At 42.4% G+C, this 18,092-nt stretch overlaps 1 protein-coding gene across 3 annotated transcripts in view; it reads right to left on the bottom strand.

The window, feature by feature from the left end:
- The window catches only part of PPP2R3C (protein phosphatase 2 regulatory subunit B''gamma), a 25,049-nt gene extending 6,957 nt beyond the window's left edge, over positions 1 to 18,092 (bottom strand). Inside the window, exons 1-9 of one of the 3 annotated variants that reach the window (XM_081862049.1) lie at positions 17,812 to 17,965; positions 12,906 to 13,033; positions 5,930 to 6,034; positions 5,717 to 5,829; positions 4,025 to 4,122; positions 3,847 to 3,917; positions 2,906 to 3,038; positions 1,993 to 2,048; positions 1,715 to 1,790 (exon numbers count right to left, since the gene is read on the bottom strand). In XM_081862049.1, the coding sequence (XP_081718175.1) occupies positions 1,715 to 1,790; positions 1,993 to 2,048; positions 2,906 to 3,038; positions 3,847 to 3,917; positions 4,025 to 4,122; positions 5,717 to 5,829; positions 5,930 to 6,034; positions 12,906 to 13,033; positions 17,812 to 17,950 (919 nt within the window). In that variant the 5' untranslated portion in view covers positions 17,951 to 17,965. The other 2 variants (XM_081862047.1, XM_081862048.1) reach the window with 2 other exon arrangements.

Below are 18,092 nucleotides of genomic sequence, written 5' to 3'. Positions count from 1 at the left end.
CAACACTGAACATTATATGGCCACTAAACATATGTCGTTCTGAATAGGCAGTTTTAAGACCCTCTTTTAGGTTTTCTGTACTTCTGCAAACCTTTGGTTTCCCCTAAGCCTGCTGGTGCCTCTCTCTTGTATGAGTACTGTGAAGGTGCCTGCTTGATCTCAACAGGCAAGGAGTTCCACAGTGTAGACGCTGCCACACTAAACGATCAAGTTCTTACAAATGCAGAATGGGTGTATTATGTGGCAGCTGTAGTTGTGTCAATCTGCTGTTGTGTAGTCAAATGACTAGAGATGCAGAGTGCCAGTTAATGGACAAAGACCTGCATCTCCTGCCTAGGAGCACAAGAGGGCAGCATAACCCACCATGCCACAACTAGAGAAATGCTGTCTTTAGAAACTAGAGGAATTCCTGTTTTGAAATCTGAGGTGTGCTAAGAGCAAACACTGTGGATTAAGAGCTGTATAGGTAAGGGCTGAATGAAAAAGTTGTAATGATGCATTCGAACAAGATTTTAAGTTGATGGCATTTACATATAGAACAATATATATGTAAGGCCCATGAGTCAATCTTGCTTTTTTCTAGAATCTGAAATGTGCCGCTTATGAGAAACTTACCACACGGTGGCAGCATAGAACAGTACATCCATGAAGCACTAAACAGCCTTTATGTTTCCCACCCCTGGTTTACATGAGACAGGAATAAATATTTGCTAAATACTTAATCATACTAAATAGCTAATAAAAACTACTAAGATCACTGCAAGCAATTCAATAATCAATAAAAGCGCTGTCATCCTGCACTAGGGACTCTTTGGGGTTCCCAGGGAGTGGCCTTCAATGGTTCAGGCCTCCTGGATGGATGCTAATACAGTTCTTCAAAAAAAATTAATTTTTTAAAAAATTAAAAAAATATATAAATTAATAGAATTCTTCTTCTTCTTCCTCCTCCTCCTCCTCCTCCTCCTCCTCCTCCTCTTCAGGGGAGGGCCTGTGATGCGTTTGTTTTTTCCTGGGGTGGTCTCCGGCACACAGTTCCCCCCTGGGCCCCAGCCTGCTGTTTTCGTGCCAGCCACTGGTGTGGTAGGCTTGGGGTCAGGCCTGGGCTAGGCTGCACTATTCCTCAAGGCCTCCCTGGCCTTCCTGGCACCCTCCTACCTCTTCCTCTTAGTGGTGGTGGTGGCGGCAAGCTACTGTCCACCTGGTGGGGGCTCCTTTTCGCTTTGTGTTTTCTGTTCAGCTTTGGAGGCCTCTGGACCTCGGAGTTCCACTGGGCCACCAATGGAGTGCTCCTGGTCTTGGCGGGGTTGAGGCCATGGGGGGGGGGGCGCTCCATGCAGCCTCTCTGGTTGTCGCATTGGGCACCCCAGTCTCCCCTCCCTGATTGTGGCGGTGTTGGCAGCACGGGGACTAGCCAGGCAGCGCAGTTGGTGCTGGCAGTCCTCAAGAGCTCTGCGCGGCCATGGCGATCGATCGCCATCTTGTCTCCTCGATCCCTGCCCTTATGACATGCTCTCATGGAAGAAGTGCATATACAAACTACAGTGTCGTGACACCTAGCTGCAATTCCAAACTGGTATGGCAAAAGGGCTTTTATTTGTACCATGTAAAATCATAGCTAGAGCAAAAGAAAAGAAAAAAAAGGAATATAAAAAATGCTTGCAGGACATGCTGCTTTGTGAGGATGCGACAATATGATGCAAATTCTTATACATACCATAAACCCTCAATGCAGAAGGAGCAGAAAACCAATTGGTTTCTTGACTTTCTTTAGAAAGTTCTTCATCCCGTAACTGAATGAATTTGAAAATATTGAGTAAGCATTCAGCAAGTATAATGAGGAAACACAACAGGAAATATAAATATAAATATAAATATAAATATAAATATAAATATAAATATAAATATAAATATAAATATAAATATAAATATAAATATAAATATAAATATAAATATAAATATAAATATAAATATAAATATAAATATAATCTCTACCTCTAATAGGTCATCAAGGAAACTGCAGGCTAAAATATCCTGTATTTTTATCTTCCCTGAAAGAAAAAACAAAAACAAATTAACCCCCTCAAAACCGTTTATTACTTAATGACTGGAATATTCAGGGGCTTCATCAAGAAAGTTTCCACTTAGCATGACAAAGGCGACTGAAGGAGAGGAAACGGTTTTAATATTTGGAAACCTTCAAGTCAATCAAAATTATAAGAGAAAAACAAATGTTATTTTTAAACAATTTTAAATAAAACATCCGTCATTAGCACTTCATGTAGTCTAGAAGAGCCAACACGGAGAGAATTACATTTAATAATTTTACTAATTGACCAAGTAAGTATTATTTCAGATGAATATATACTTTTAATAAGAAAGAAAAAGTACTCTGTTCATGTATTGTATTCTCCTGTATTTTTTGTCAATTTCCCTTTGCCTTGCTAAAACATTATTCATAGGCTGCCTTTTAGGTCAAGACTTGCCCCAGTTTTACTGCAATATGGGGGAATCATTCTGCTCCCCTCTGGATGTACATAGTGAAAAATACTGAATGTCTACCTAACTTCAGTAAGTCCAGCAGATGGGAGGAGATGGATGCAGCTACAAGCAACTGCAGCTACAAGCAGAGTCTGGTCTTGCCCCCAGGGCAGGCAAGCTTTATAGAGCTGCCCCAGCACACCTAGCTGGGCCGCAGGTGTTGCCTGCCCACCTGCCCAGGGTCCCGGTCCCTGCTCTGCTTTCACTGCTCCTGGTCTGCAGTTCCCTCAGAGCCCAACAGGTGCAGTAAATGGAAGGAGATAGACATTCAAACCTGGTCAATGATGGTAGAACGAAGGTAGAACTAAAATCTAATTATCAAGACCAAAAAAAAGAAAAAAGGAAAAAAAAAGGAAATTGAACGTACCTGTTCGGAGAGGATCTAAAAAGAAGAAGAATTTCCTGACTGCGGTGCAGACATAGAATGAGTAAAAGGATTTCTCTAAACCATCCAACTGTGGTAATGTGGGGATGAGTTCCAGAATATAATTTTCTAAATCCTGGGAAATGAAACAAGAACATATCTGATTATGGTATAGGTAGGCTTGCCATATTTCAAAAAGTGAAAATGTGGCACAAATGCTTCCCCCCCCCCCCAGGGTTGTAGAGCTCTTTTTTTGCAAAATCTGTTATTTTTAATGAAGTTTTTGAGCTACTTTTCAAGAAATTCGCCAAAAAATCAACACTTCCAACTGACGAATCCCGTATGTCTGGGAAATTCCGGACGTATGGCAGCCCTAGGTATAGGTGTCACCATGACTTGAACTTCAGCTGTTCACACTTATCCTGTACTTTACAGTGGTCTGGAATGGACCATTTGTCTCCACCTGCTTCCTACAGGCGCTGTAAGGATGCAACAAGCAAACACTAGTGGACACTCCAGAAGAACCCGACTCTCTAGCCACCCTTCATGCCACATACCCTTCCTTCCTGATGCTTGTGCATGCTGAGAGGCTTCACTGCCACAAACATAACACAATGCAAGATGCAGGTTAGTTACCAAAGCTTTGTCAAATAATATTCTCCTATCTAGTACAGAGCAGTTAAGATAACCCTTGAGCTGTGATTCTTTGGAACTGAACATCAGATAGACTCATTGAACATCAGGTACTTAATATGCCAACTGCGTTAAGCAGAAAAAGACTACTGCACTCTCTCTAAGAAACAACTAAAGGAGAATATTGCTTACCTGAAACATTCTAGTTTGCATACATAACTGTATGTAAACACCAAATACATTCCCGCAATTCAAGACACGAAAAAGCACTTCAGTTTATGCAGGCGACATGTTGAACATGCATCACTTACCGATTCCCTGAGGTAACCTTGTCCAGCCACGTCGTATAAACTGAGACCTATTCTCGTTTGGTATAGCCACACTGTAAAACAGATACAGATACATGACAGAATCTGTTTTGAGGCAAAGAAAGCCAAGGGCAAAGTGAAACAAAGTATGATAATACGTTCAAAACAGAAAAAGACCCACCTTTCCTCATCACATAATTGAAAAACTGCATGATAGATATCCTTCCATAGGGATCGTTGTGAAGTAACTTAGCAAAGACTTTAGCTGTGAAGAACTGCCTGTGAAATAGAAAAGACAACAATTTTGAAGTTCTGCAGAGCCACTGTAAGTCTTCCATAGGTTCAGTCAGTTTCATAATTTACACATTTTCCTGATAATTATGTTGTGGGACTCTGATGTATGTGTGGGTCTTTGGAAGGGAGAGTACCATGATATACCTTGGGTGTATCATGGAAACATGGGCACAAACAGGAAACCAACCCACTTAAGAAGCTCACAGATTCCATCTACACTGAACAGCAGTTCTGGAAAAAACCTAGTTGGTGCAATTCATTACTGCTTTTCGTTCCTGATCCAAATAGTAATAATTAACCAAAAGCCTAAGCAATGTCTCAGAGCCACATCCTAGTTTGAATGCTAATCTGACGTAAGTTCCAGTACATGAATTACAGTACATGAACTTGCAGCAACCAAGCTCAGCAGCCCCCCCCCCGCCCCCGCCTGATTCACACCTGATTAGGCCTGATTTACACCTAGAAACAGAAGGCAGATCCTTATGGAAAGCAACTTCCCACACAGTTCCAGAAATGTTCACCATGCAAACAACTACAAGTAAAAGCAACAACAGTGTGGTGAAAAATCTAATGAACCAAGCATGAAGCTATTCCACAGGTATGGCTTTCCATGTGGCTGGATTTGCAGTTACCACTGCTGCACTGGGAAGTATTGAAAACCACCATCAAATTGGGTTTGAGGTTGTGGATTGAACGCCCACATTGTTAGAGCCCCTCAGAAGGTGCTATATCCTGAAGAAATATTATAATAAGCTCTGCAAGCATCAAGTCTTGACAAAATGTATCCTCTTCAATACCTCTCTCACATCATCTGCTTGCTATTTGACCAGCTTGAGCTTTCACCTCAGTTTTGGTAAGAAGCCATGAGTATGCCAACGATTGCTGTCCTATACTCACTATCAGGATGCTTCTGCCAAACACATAAAAGCACTCTGCTGCCCTACGGCGTACAAGGTCACAGCAAAAAACAACTTATTTTGCTACCTATAATGGTATTTCCCCTCCAACCACTTTACAGCTGCTCAAATGATGTTTTTATCAGAACTTCCTTCTGACAGCCAACAATATATTCTTGCAGAACTACGTGAATTTTACCGTGAGGTAGAATATGAGCAATCAGGGATGTACAAAGGCTTAACTCATTCCTGAGGTACTATTTGCCCACCACCACCAGTATCAGCACTACTATTGAACTGGTCCAGTCCATAGATTTCTACTGTCAGGCTCACTAGTCATCAGCCACTGCCACCCCTGGCTCTTATAACTGCTCCCCAAAGCTGAACTGGTCTGTAGGCCATGAGGAGAGAACCCTCTCTGAAATCCTGAAGGGTCACTGTGCCAGTCAGTGTAGACAATATTTAGCTAGATGGACCAATGAGCTTGGTATAAGGCAGCTTCCTAAGTTCCCGTGTGTTCTAACAGCTCTTCTAAAGAGCTGCCTACAAATTTAAAGAAGCACACATAGGGAGAAATAAAAATTAAGTCATAACAACCTGCAATTTGAATGTTGACCAAGACAATCTAGAACTCTTAAGCTAAGGGCAGACTAGTGTAAGTCCTGAAAATATAGGTGCCTTACTTGCACTTGGATCCAGCTTTCTCACCAACTTTCAGGAAACTTTCATAGTTGATCATTGCTTCATCTCCCATCATGGGTGATGTCTGATGTTTGTCCAGCAGAAACCACAAATTCTTAAAAAGGGGATGGAGGCAAAAAGTTAGGGAACTATTGCAAGACAAAATGATCAAGAATTGTTTACCTGAGATTAAGAAACACATTTTTTCCCCTTACTTGCAGTTCTTCATTATCTAGTAGTTCTCTGCTTTTTCTCTGCAAAAAGACTGCTCTGGATTCTTCTCTTAGTTTCTGTAATAAAATTTCATCTTCTGCTGGCAACTAAAGAAAGAAAGAAATGAATGTTATTTGTAGTGTGGTACAACTCTACTGACCAGAACCCAGGCTGGGCAATTACAGTAAAAATTGCATGCAAACATGGTTTGTGGCCACAACAGAAATTAGTCGACTTTTCTTCAATATGCAAAGGGGGCAAAGAAAAACAGTAGATTGATGTGTATGTCAGCTGTCCCAACTATTTTTAAATTGTCTGCATGTTGGCATAGCAATAGTGAATTCAAACTCCCAAGTCTAATATGTGCCTAATATAACTTTTATATACGGTAAACACATGATTCTACAAGTTAAAAATCTTTGAGTATTAAAGCTTGACAACAATATGCAAGGTCCCACCACAACAAAATGAAGCAAGCCTGCAAAATAGAATCAGTCCTTTTCACATCCTTTTGAAAACTCAAAACTACAATGTATAGCTCAAAACTGATTACATCCGTGCTACAGGAATTATTGCATGAAGTCACTTTATTTGTAGGTTTGTTTTCTCTTCTTTTGACAAGTAGATGTGTCAAAATGGACAGGGTAAATCTGATTTCCTGAACTAGCCCATCTCCACTCCATAACCAATGCAGCTTTTAGCAGGGAGTGGCTAAGAGGCAACAATGAAAAGAGGTTCTTCTCTTGCCAGAAGGTCAGGTGTGTGTCTCCTTCCCATTCCACCATCCTCTGAAGAAACCTCAGTAAGGCAAGGCACAGTTCTGCTACATAAGATTGTAAGAAACAGCCTTATTTGGAGTCAGATCCACTGGTCCATGCTGGCTGGGGATGACAGAAGTTGTAGTCCAACTACAATGGGAGGTCATCAGATCAGGGGAGATTATTCTAAGGAGCCCCAGTTAGTCAATCTGATTTGACAAGTGCAGGGCAACCACTGTTCAGAAGCCTGTCGCCCCTGCACCTTTGAAAATACAGTATGGAAGTCACTTTATGTTAAGAACTCTCAATTTTTATCCCACCTTGTGTACCCATTATACAGTAGGAGATGGACCTCCCTCCGGCTGAGTTGCTCCAGCATACTGAGGCAGAGGGGGCCAAGGATAATTAAAGACCAAAGGCCTGGTTATAGAGGAGAGTTTTTGCCTGGTGCCTAAAGACATACAAATGGTACCAAATGAGCTTCCCTGGGAACAGCATTCCACAAACAGGTCATCCTTGAGACTTCTCATGCAGGAGTCCACAAAAAGGGGCCTAAGATTAAGTTTGCAGCATCTGGGTTGGTTCATACGGGGAGCAGCAGTCCTTGAGGTATTGCAGTCCTGAGCCATTTAAGGCTTTATAGGTCAAAAGCAGCATTTTACATTGGACCTGGAAACTAATTGGCAGTCAGTGCAGTCAGGTCAGAATTGGTTTTATATGCTCAGCCCTTCCGGCCCCGGTGAGCAACCTGACCACTGAATTCTGTACTAGCTGAGGTTTCCAAACCGTCTTCAGAGCCCCACGTATAATGCATTGCAGTAATCTAACTACAAGGATCTTTGGATTTAGGATTTTAGTCAATTTGACCAGCTTTTATGTATAATAAAAAGCTGATCATATTTATGAAGATTTTTGATCAAGAATACTATGTATTTGCTATTGCACACTTCAAATAATGGGGCAAATTTAAATGAATTGTAGAATGCCTTGTGTGTAGCTGAATGTGCACATTCACCCCTTCCCATCAATAATCTGAGCCTAACTGCAAACCAGATTCAAACTTCTACTCACATTTGTAAGGCCCACCTATCAGATTTATGTGCACCGTCACCTGACATTAAAGTATATGACAAAATTTTCTGTGAATAAAGAATTTATTGCAGAAACTGAAGGAAAAGAAGAAAATTACAGAATCACTGGAAAGCATACAATAAAAATTACCATTGCTACATAAGGACAAAAAGCAATGCAAGCTGTAACACTGAGTGTATTCAAGTACATTTTAAAAAGTTGAAGAAACCAAAGAGGTTGACAGTCAGTGCAGAAATAAAAGAGGTAGACAGAATGTTGAATAGCACCAGTTCCATGAGCAGACCATCAAAAGCACTAGCTCAGTCACATGGTGATTACTCTCTGTGGACCTGCTTCCTGGTAGCACCACCACGTCTCCTTGGTCTCCCTCTCCTCCCCCTTGAAGGCACACCGAGCACCCATGGGCCTGGAAGAGATGCTTGCACTTCAGTTGCTCTGGGTGTGTAGCCTTCCTGGTGTGATCGAGAAGGGCCAGGACTCTCCCCCTGGGCAGGCACAGGAGAGGTTTCTGCGGGGAAAGATCTTGCTGCTGAAAAGAAATCTATAAAATTGTGTCTAAGGAGATTGAGCTCTTGGCGGAATCGAACTATCTCGGCATCAGTTCTGTTTGTGTCCAGGATCCGTTGAGTCCTCTGCTGTTGCCACTCTTCCTGGCGAGCCCGGAGCTCAGCTTCAGCAGCCTGACGCTGTTCTCGCCTCGCCAGTCGCATCTCCCGGATGAGGCTGTTCTGAAATGAGCGCTGCTGTTCAAGGAAGAGTCGGAAGGTTGTGTCCATGGCCTCCCTTCCAGCTCTTATCTCCTCCAGCAGGCGGTCTATGGTGTCCTCCCTGGCCCGGCGTCTTCTAGCCCTCATCTGTGCCACCCTGTCCATGGCTGGCACTGGTTGCCTGAGTGCTGCCTCTGGGTCACCTGTTGGTCTCCCTGTTTTGGGGGGGAAAGAAAACAAACACACACACACAAATGATTAATTTACCTCCAAGAAATGAAGAAGCATTAATAAGGAGGAGTAAGAGTACATGAACACAGTTATTGTAAACAAAACAGAAATTAGGAGGGAAGGAGTTCAAGGAGATGGAACTTTCTGCTATCACGTCGCTACCTCCAACTGGGTATGTTAGCAAGATAATTTATATTTATGGTTAGCAAATAAGAGGACAGAAAAAGGAATGCTTTTAGTGGTAATGTCATTGGTAATATGTCTAGCCAGTCTTTGTAATTGGGACCCCTTATCTGGTAACAACAACAATAGGTTGATTGATGGCAATAGAATATCCCACTATGATTTCATGTTTGCAAGCCAAAATAGTTTCAGTGACAGTTGAAACAAATGTCCAGTGTGCAGGTGAATTTTGTAACCGCCTTCTTCAATCCATAATAAAGGATTCCTTTAGAAAGAGAAGCAGAAGCTTCATCCAGTAAAACCTTGGGCCTGTCAGCAGAAATTAGGTTAAGGACATGACCAATTTGAGGACACTTTACTATGGAAGTGAAATTAACTACGTGGAAGAGCTGAGGAGGAATTTCAAAGACAACTCTAGCCATGACCAAATATAGTAACATGATGAACCCTCCTCTCTTTCCATACATTGTTAGATTAAAAGCCTGAAGCAAAGAGAAATAGAAGCTTAATTAGAGCAGTGGGTATTCCTTCAGAGAGAAATGTGTACAAATGATTAAAAAGACTCACCTATGAGTACTTTGTCCTGGACTCCTGCTTTTAACCTCTGTTCTGAATTGCAACTGGTTGGCAATAGCTGTGGAGCCTGAGCAGAAGCTGACCTGGCAGGCATTAGGGTGTCTGGTTCTTGGAAAGCGGATGGTAGTTCTTCCTCCAAGGCAGATGCAGTTGCCACTGTGCTGGAGGAAGATGAAGAAACAGGCTGCAGGGGCAGCTGAAAGGAAGCAACCTCTTCAAGTTCAGATTCCACCTTAATCTTCAGCACCTCCTGGAGGGGCTGTGTGGCATCACTGAGTCCTTCAAAGGTTGCTTCCATCTCAGAGTCCTCTTCCACCTTCCAGGAAGTTTCTGGTATAGGTTGCCAGGAAGGCCCTGGTTGAACTGTGGTGGTGGAGGGCTGCAGTCTCATAGCCTGACTCACTGAAGAGGGGCCAGTTTCTGTTTCTCCTCCACAGATCTCATCCAGCTCCCTGAAGAAGCGACAGCGAACTGGCGTGGCCCCTGCCTTGCCCATAGCATCCTTTGCCTTGCGATATGCTTTGCGAAGATCTCGGATCCGGTTGTTGCACTGGATTCGCGTGCGTAGGAATCCCTCCTCAGCCATCTTCTTGGCTAGGACAGCATACAAATCACTGTTGGTGGGCATGTTCTGAACCCGGCGCTGGATCAGCAAGGTATTCCAGTGACCCAATAGGACTCTGGTCTCCTCATCTGTCCAGGTGGGGCCACGAGGGGCCCGACCAGATGATTTGGATTTGCCTTGCAGTTCTCGCTCCATAACAGTTGGGAATGGTTCCTGGAGAAAAAAGGCAAAGTGGTCTCTGCAGACTGAGTCCAGGGCAGAGATCTGCACTGTGTGTCTGTGCCTGCAGGTCTCAAACAGCTCTGTGCTGCAAAGTCACTTCCAAAAGAAGGGACAGCAGAGGAGAAGAGGACTCTCCCAAGTACTTGCCATGCTAGATGCAATGAACAGAGGGCAGAATCCCCAAGAGAATGGTTAGCACATGAATGTTTTGGACAGGGTTTTACAAAACCCAAGAATTTGGGGTAACAAATCTCTCAGTCTTCCTCAAATACAAGAACAGGGTTTCCCCCTACACCAAGGTAGGCTTCTTTCCCCACACTTGATGTACCAAGAAGCATGAGACAAGAAACCACAGGATAAACTGTCCAAAAATGTAACATGAGACAAGACCCTGCCACTCAGGACAGATGCTTCCAGCATACCAATCTGTCTGAATAGATGTTCAACAGCATTCAATTGAAGTAAAAGAGGTGCAGACATTTGCACAACAGAGCAACATTGCAATCTTTGAAATACACTTGTGCTCCCTCCCCATTGTCCTTCCGCCAACAGGTGAAGACTTGCTTGTTCCAATAGGCTTTTGGGAACTGACTGCTTTTAATGAAAGGGCTGGTGCCATGCTGTTTTTATTGTAATTACTGGCATGGTTTTAACAGATTTTATATATGTGAAATTATATCAATGTTTATTATATCAATGTTTAATTGCTTCTAATGATTGTTTTTTCTGTTTTTAATGGTTCTTAATTTTACCTGGAAGCCACCTTGAATCCCATTTTATATATGTGTATAGTTTTAATTCTATCAATGTTTAATTGCTTTTAATGATTGTTTTTTCCGTTTTCAATGGTTCTTAATTTTATCTAGAAGCTTCCTTGAACCCCATCAGGGAAAAAGCTGGGGTATAAAGATAAATATGATAATGATGATGATGATGATGATAATGATGATGATGATAATAAAAAACAATTGTAAATACTAAGTTTCTCTTAAATAATCCTAGTTCTAGAGTTAAGCTGCAAGCTTATGGACTCTGGGAGGATGTTCCTGGGACCATAGCATGGATCTGATGTCACAGGGTGCACCTCAGCACTGGGGATGGAGATCTGATGATGAAGCCTCCCTCATGAACAGTGCCAGGTTACAATCCTACACCTACAGTATTTCCCTGAGAGTGAGCACCATAGAAACTCAATCGGACTTTCTTCTCAGCAGATATGCATAGAATTGCAGTGTTAACTTCACAAACTCTCCTGTTTGTAAGAAAGACCTTCTAAGGGAAAATTGGAAACCTGTGGTGGACTCACCACCATTGGACATTTTTATGCAGATGTCGGATGGTCATGTGTCATGGATGTGTTAGTTGAGATTCCTGCACTGCAAGGGATTGGACTAGATCCCTTGAGATCCCCTTCATACAATTCTATGATTCTATGTTCCCACTTTCAGTAAGAAAAAAATAGCATGCAAAACATATACAGTGACAAAAGGTCTGATTATAAGAATGACACAGCAGTGTAAATAATATTCTATTTGGTTGAACATTAACATGCTTTAGTGGTCATAATTGCACATTTATTCTGGAAATATCTGAAGTAGTACAGGTGGGAAACTTGATTTAAATTAATGATTTAAAGTGGCCTTTTATTGCTTATTTAAATCACACTGATTTAAAAGGCCACTTTAAATCATGTATTTTAATCAATCCACCCTGTTGAACACATAATGCAAAATGGTTAAAGCTTACTGGTGAAACTTTTAACAGGCCCTCTTTACACCACAAACCTGTAAGAAGCAGCTGCACTGATCAGCGAATTCACTTGGACAAGTAGTAGAGGATTCGTATCCCACCCCCCATCCAGACACGGTATACATAGACAAAAACTGTAATGTATTATCTCTGTCTACTAAGAATGCAGTATTATTCAGAATGGGTCTGGATAGCTAAAAGAACATTGGCTGCCATGTATACCTGCTTGTTTGCCCATACCACTGGGGGTGGGGTGGGAGCTCTACTGGTGGTACTGCTGTTAGTTAAGCCATGATATGCAGCAAACAGAGGGGGTTCCGTTTCTGTAATGGTGCCTGCTCTATGGAACTTGATCCCTTTTGAAATAAGGCAGGCACTGACTCTGATGAGCTTTTGATACCTGCTTGAGACCTATAAGCTTACCTAGGCATTTGATGGTTACTAATTTCCACCTTTGAATAGGACACATTGCTGGCTACAGCAGATAGAATTTTACAGTAGTTTCATGTTTTAATATTATTCTACCTTACTGATTTTTTATTTTTTTTGCAAACTGCTCTGAGATTACTCAGATGGAAGAAGTGTGTGTGTGTGTTGTGTGTGTGTGTAAGAATTAATTATTTGGAGTAGAATCTATGAGTCAACCACAGAAAATCTTAGTTATGGAAATCTGTTTTAAACAACACTTTTGTGCAAAACAAAATAGAGTAGGACTCCTCTCCTTGATTATCTAGGCTATTTATGTCAATGGACTTTGTAGTGAAAGGAACCAATTAATGTGTGTGCTTAATTCCCTTTGGTAATACGAAACTAGTAAATTGATTCCACAGAACAAAGGTTAACACTTTCCCCCTTTTAAACTGGAGAGCAAATGAGAACTGAAAACCATACTTACCCTATAATAAAATCGTGGTATGCTCATATAGGATGTACTGGCATTTTTCCTCCCTCCTTTCCATTCCAGGTAGTATTTTGTAAACAGCTCCATCTCTTCATCCTTCAGCTCTTGATCACTCCTTTTAGCTAGTTAATGTAATATGGGATGCATTACATTTCATAGCAAAATGTACTTCCATATGCAAAATATTTATTTCTGCTTTTGTATAATTATGCCAGAGACTTGCAGCCAAATGATTTGTCAAATCTCACATACCTGTTTGAAACACACACACAAGCAAACACTCTGGCTTCTCTGCCCAATATTCTCTCAGTCTCCAAAGCAACGTTGGCTGCAAAATCCCTTCCTGCTAAGAGCATACAACAGTTCCCATGAAAGCTTTGCCTCCCAGAGTGACTTTTCACTTTGTCCATATAAGCTTTAGTAATTATCAAAAAGCTATTGTTGAGCTCTTTCCCAGAGCTGTTAGAATGTTCTACTACATCACAACAGCTGTGCTAACAGATTGAGAAGGGTTGCAGGTTTTAGGGCAGAACAACATATTATTTCTATTTACTTGTAAGAGAAGTCTGATGGATGCTTTGAGACACACATATATTTGTAACTCTACAGGTAGAAAAAAACATGTCATGGTGAGTGGTTTAGCCAGTTGAAGGGGAAGTTAAGAATCTCCTCTCAGAGCTATTTTCCTCCTCTCAGAGCAATTTATAAATGGGTTTTTCCATAAATTGTGTCCACATGTAGTTCAGTCCCTCGTCAATTTTAGAATTCCAGTGTCAATCTTGCATAATATTTTATGCATTTTAGTAGCAACCTCTCTTAGCCATTTAACATAGAGAAATGCAATCCTAACAGCCCCATAGGGAGAGGAACACTGAAGGCCTTTTCTAGCCTCTTAAAAGGGAGCTGAGATAGCACAATGAATCAGTGTTAGAAACTGGGATAGAAAAGCTAGGAGCCAAATGGCTTCTGGAACCTGGGTTGTGGGCGCCAAAACAGAATGTCTAGTCACCACGGGGCAGGGGGGTCGGCAACACTTTTTATTTATTATTTTGATAAGCATGAACTAATACACAATTCACATAAGTGACACACTGTTAATATCACATTTTTAGAAGAAATTGTTAATACATGTTTAATTTGGTGTTTACAATAAAAATACTGGTATTGTACTTCAGTTTTCAAAATACTCTACTCTTTATTGTTAAACTCATTAACATTTTGTCTATCCTTAACATATACTTTGAGGCTTCAAAGCACATACATTTCAGTAAACCTTGAGTGTCAGCCAGGCACAAAAAATGGCACCCACTTTTTGAGGTGCTCACAAATGTGCCTGGTGCCCTGCTTGCAAATGGTGATCAACTTTTGAGGTTGCTTGGTTCTGTATTCTGCCACCCTTGGAGGTGCAGTTGGAGGGGACACAAGAGTAGGGCTTTGCAGCTGCAGCAGATTATGAAATTCCCTCCTGAAAGAGGTTTGGCTGGTCCTTTCTCTTCTGACTTTTGGGTGGGTATGCTTTTAATGTGTTTTGAGTTCTTTAATCTCCTGATGTGGCACTGTAGTTTTTTAATTGACTCAATGCTCTTCCCCTGTCACTGTTGTGTCTGTTTTTATCTCCTCCCTCTTTTTTATTTTATTTGTGTTTTAACTGGGGATCTGCCTTGGCGGCCTCAAAGGCGGGGCAAAACTTTTCAGAAATAAAAGGAAAATCCTAGCCTCATGTACCATGCATTGCAGGGGATTGGCCTACATGACCCATTCTGTCAGCTCTAAATTTTATGATTCTACCATCCATTTTAAGAAACAGCAAAAATACATTTTGTTGTAGATCAGTTCATTTTTTTTTTTTACAATATATGATACAATAAATCATCTAACATAAATAAGTAAATATAGAATAGGAAAGCACTCAAGTGTGACAATCCCTAATGGTCATGTAATCAAAGCCATTACATGGAAGAAAATATCAGCTATGGGTACCATTCACTGGATCTACCAGATTGAGATGGACTAGGAAAGTACTTTCCCTGGGGACATGGAATTCTAAAGTTCTCAAAAAAGTTATTAATCTGTTTCACCCAAACAATCCTCTGAAAGGCTTTCCGTTCTGATTCAAAGAGTACTGTATATCTCACACAGCCTGAACAAAACAAATTCCTTCCAGTAGCACCTTAAAGACCAACTAAGTCAGTTCTTGGTATGAGCTTTCGTGTGCATGCACACTTCCTCAGATACACAGATACACATATACATGCACACGAAAGCTCATACCAAGAACTGACTTAGTTGGTCTTTAAGGTGCTACTGGAAGGAATTTGTTTTGTTTTGACTATGGCAGACCAACACGGCTACCTATCTGTAACTCACACAGCCTGGTAAGCTAGTCTAAACATAGGGCCCAAGACAATGTAATGGCGTAAGCAACTACTTTTGGTAAAGACAATACAAATGCTTGTAACAGGGGTAAAGATAAAGGTACCCCTGACCTTTAGGTCCAGTTGCAGATGACTCTGGGGTTGCGTGCTCATCTCGCTCTCTAGGGAGCCGGTGTTTGTCTACAGACAGCTTCCGGGTCATGTGGCCAGCATGACTAAGCCGCTTCTGGCAAACCAGAGCAGGGCACGGAAACGCTGTTTACCTTCCCTATTTATCTACTTGCACTTGGTGTGCTTTTGAACTGCTAGGTGGGCAGGATTTGGGATCAAACAATGGGAGCTCACCCTGTCGCAGGGATTCGAACTGCCGACCTTCCAATCGGCAAGCCCTAGGCTCTGTGGTTTAGAACCTTATTTGGCCAGAGGTCTGCCCAAAGGGTTGACTGACCTTCTGAGAGCTATGTGACAGTGATGGGCATTGCAAAATGCACACTCACTAAGAATGCAAGAATAGTCATGCTGGATCTGTCAAAATACCTATCTCATCCTCTTCTCACAGTGGCCAATCAGAAGTCTATAGGAAGCCAACAAGCAGAACAAGAGGCAATAGTACTCTCCCACTTGTGATTCCCAGCATACTGCCTCAGACAATGTTTGTATGCACACAGTCACGGCACATAGAGACCACATCCTCAGAGAGGTGGGCAAACACATTCAGACATACACCTCACCCTTCAGGTGGGCAAACACAGTCAGACATACACCCCACCCTTCAGCTGATCAACAGAGGAGCAAGGCTGGGGATTCCTCCCCATCTTGTTTCCTCAGTGTTAAGATATTTTAGCAATGGCATCACATCAGAACGAGAAGAGATGCCTTTGAAAGGAAAGCAATAGCCAGGAGGAAAAGGCACACATTTTTATTGCCTGATTTTGGCAGAGGGCTGGTGGACCACAGAAAGCTTTGTATGTCAGATATGGCCTGAAGGCTTGCCACTTCTGGCCTATAATGTCACATTATAATTCCTCATCATTGGAGGGAAAGTGATGACTGTATGGGTGTCATAGGGAACTGCAGTTATTTATCAATGTCACATAATACAGTTACAGGTAGGTAGCCGTGTTGGTCTGCCATAGTTGAAACAAAATAAAAAACTTCCTTCCAGTAACACCTTAGAGACCAACTAAGTTTGTTATTGGTTTGAGATTTCGTGTGCATCAGAATGCACACGAAAGCTCATAACAATAACAAACTTAGTTGGTCTCTAAGGTGCTACTGGAAGGAAGTTTTTTATTTTGTTTCGACATAATACAGTAGCAGCTATCTAAGAGCCACTCTAGAACCATGTTGGATTTGAAGACGGAGTCAAGCCCCCATCAATGACGTCCTGTCACAATCTTAATTCCCAATATGTAATACTGGGTCCAAAACAAGAAGACGTTAAAGCAAAAAAATTCGAACTGCAACAGAAAATCATTGTGGCCTAATAGTAAGTGAAAATTTATTCTACGCGTTAAAAGTCATCATGCTAAGAGTAGGCTTGTTTCCTCCACACATGCCTGTGGACTGAACAGGAATTTTAACTTGAATTATGGATTGTAAACGCAAACCCAATGACAGTGTAGCATACTAATAGAAACAAAAAAGTGCTTGGTCTACAACAGTGTTTCCTAAATTTGGGTTTCCAGCCAAGCGCATAGCCAGTATTTGGGGGGGGGGGAGAGGATTTGTTGGGGGGGCAAAACCGACACAACTGGTCAGTTAGTTACAGTAAGTATTCTTGGCTATGCTCATGTAGCCAGCTGTTCTTGGACTACAACTCCCACCATCCTTAGCTAGCAGAACCAGTGGTCAGGGATGATGGGAACTGTAGTCCCCCCCCCCCAAAAAAAACCCACACACACACAGGTCTAGAATGACTATGAAGCAAGATGCTGTCTTCCATTTTCAGGTAGAGTTAGTTAATACAGATGGGGTCCAGTGTGGTGTAATTGGCATTGTGCTGGACTTGGACAAGAGACACCTGATTTCAAATCACTTGTGAAGCTCTCCCGATGAAACGGGGAAAGTAATTACCTATCTCAACTTCACACCTCAAGAAGAAGCTTGCTGTGAAGAATGAGAGAAACCCATGGAAGGTGGCCTGACCTCCTTGAATGAGGGTTACGACAGAGGTACGGCAGGGGGAAAAATGAATTATAAGGAGAGTAATAAGGTGAAATAAGAGAGTCAGAAAACCGCCAAAGGCAGAGAACGTAGCTATTTCTGTTCACTCAGGGGCACCGCTAACGAGGGGAGAGAATCCTTTCAGGGTGGGGACTGGAAACTCCTAAAAGACTTCCCTGAAAGGGCTGCGCGGAAGGGACGGCGGCCCGGGGGCGGAAGCGCCAAAGGCCAGCAACCGGCCTCCAACGGTCAGTTGGCCATTCCGCCGCCCGTCCGTGAGGGAAGAAGGAAGGCGCTGACAGTTGTCCTTGTCCTCCTCCTCCCGCCTCACCGCTATAAATCCCTGCGCGCGCACTCACGGTCATTGCTGGCGGCCAAGCGGCTCTTCAGCGCCTGCTTCCAGTCCATGTCCCGCGATACTCCCGTCCCAGACGACCCATCAACCGCTCTCCCGACAACCGCCGCCGACAACAGACCAACATCCGGGAAACGGCGCATGCGTCACGTGACGGCCGCTCCATCGCCGCCATCTTGAGTACAGGCAAAAAGAAAAAAGCTACAAGGCATACTGTATGTAAAAGAAGAGCTCCCTTAAGTAACATGGCTACCGCAAGCGCTCGTCGTTAATTGATTCCTGGAG

This window comes from Podarcis erhardii, assembly GCF_964252035.2.
Source record: "Podarcis erhardii genome assembly, chromosome: 1".
Lineage (NCBI taxonomy): Eukaryota > Metazoa > Chordata > Lepidosauria > Squamata > Lacertidae > Podarcis > Podarcis erhardii.
Note: the sequence above shows the minus strand (reverse complement) of the source record. Positions and strands in the feature narration are given on the sequence as shown.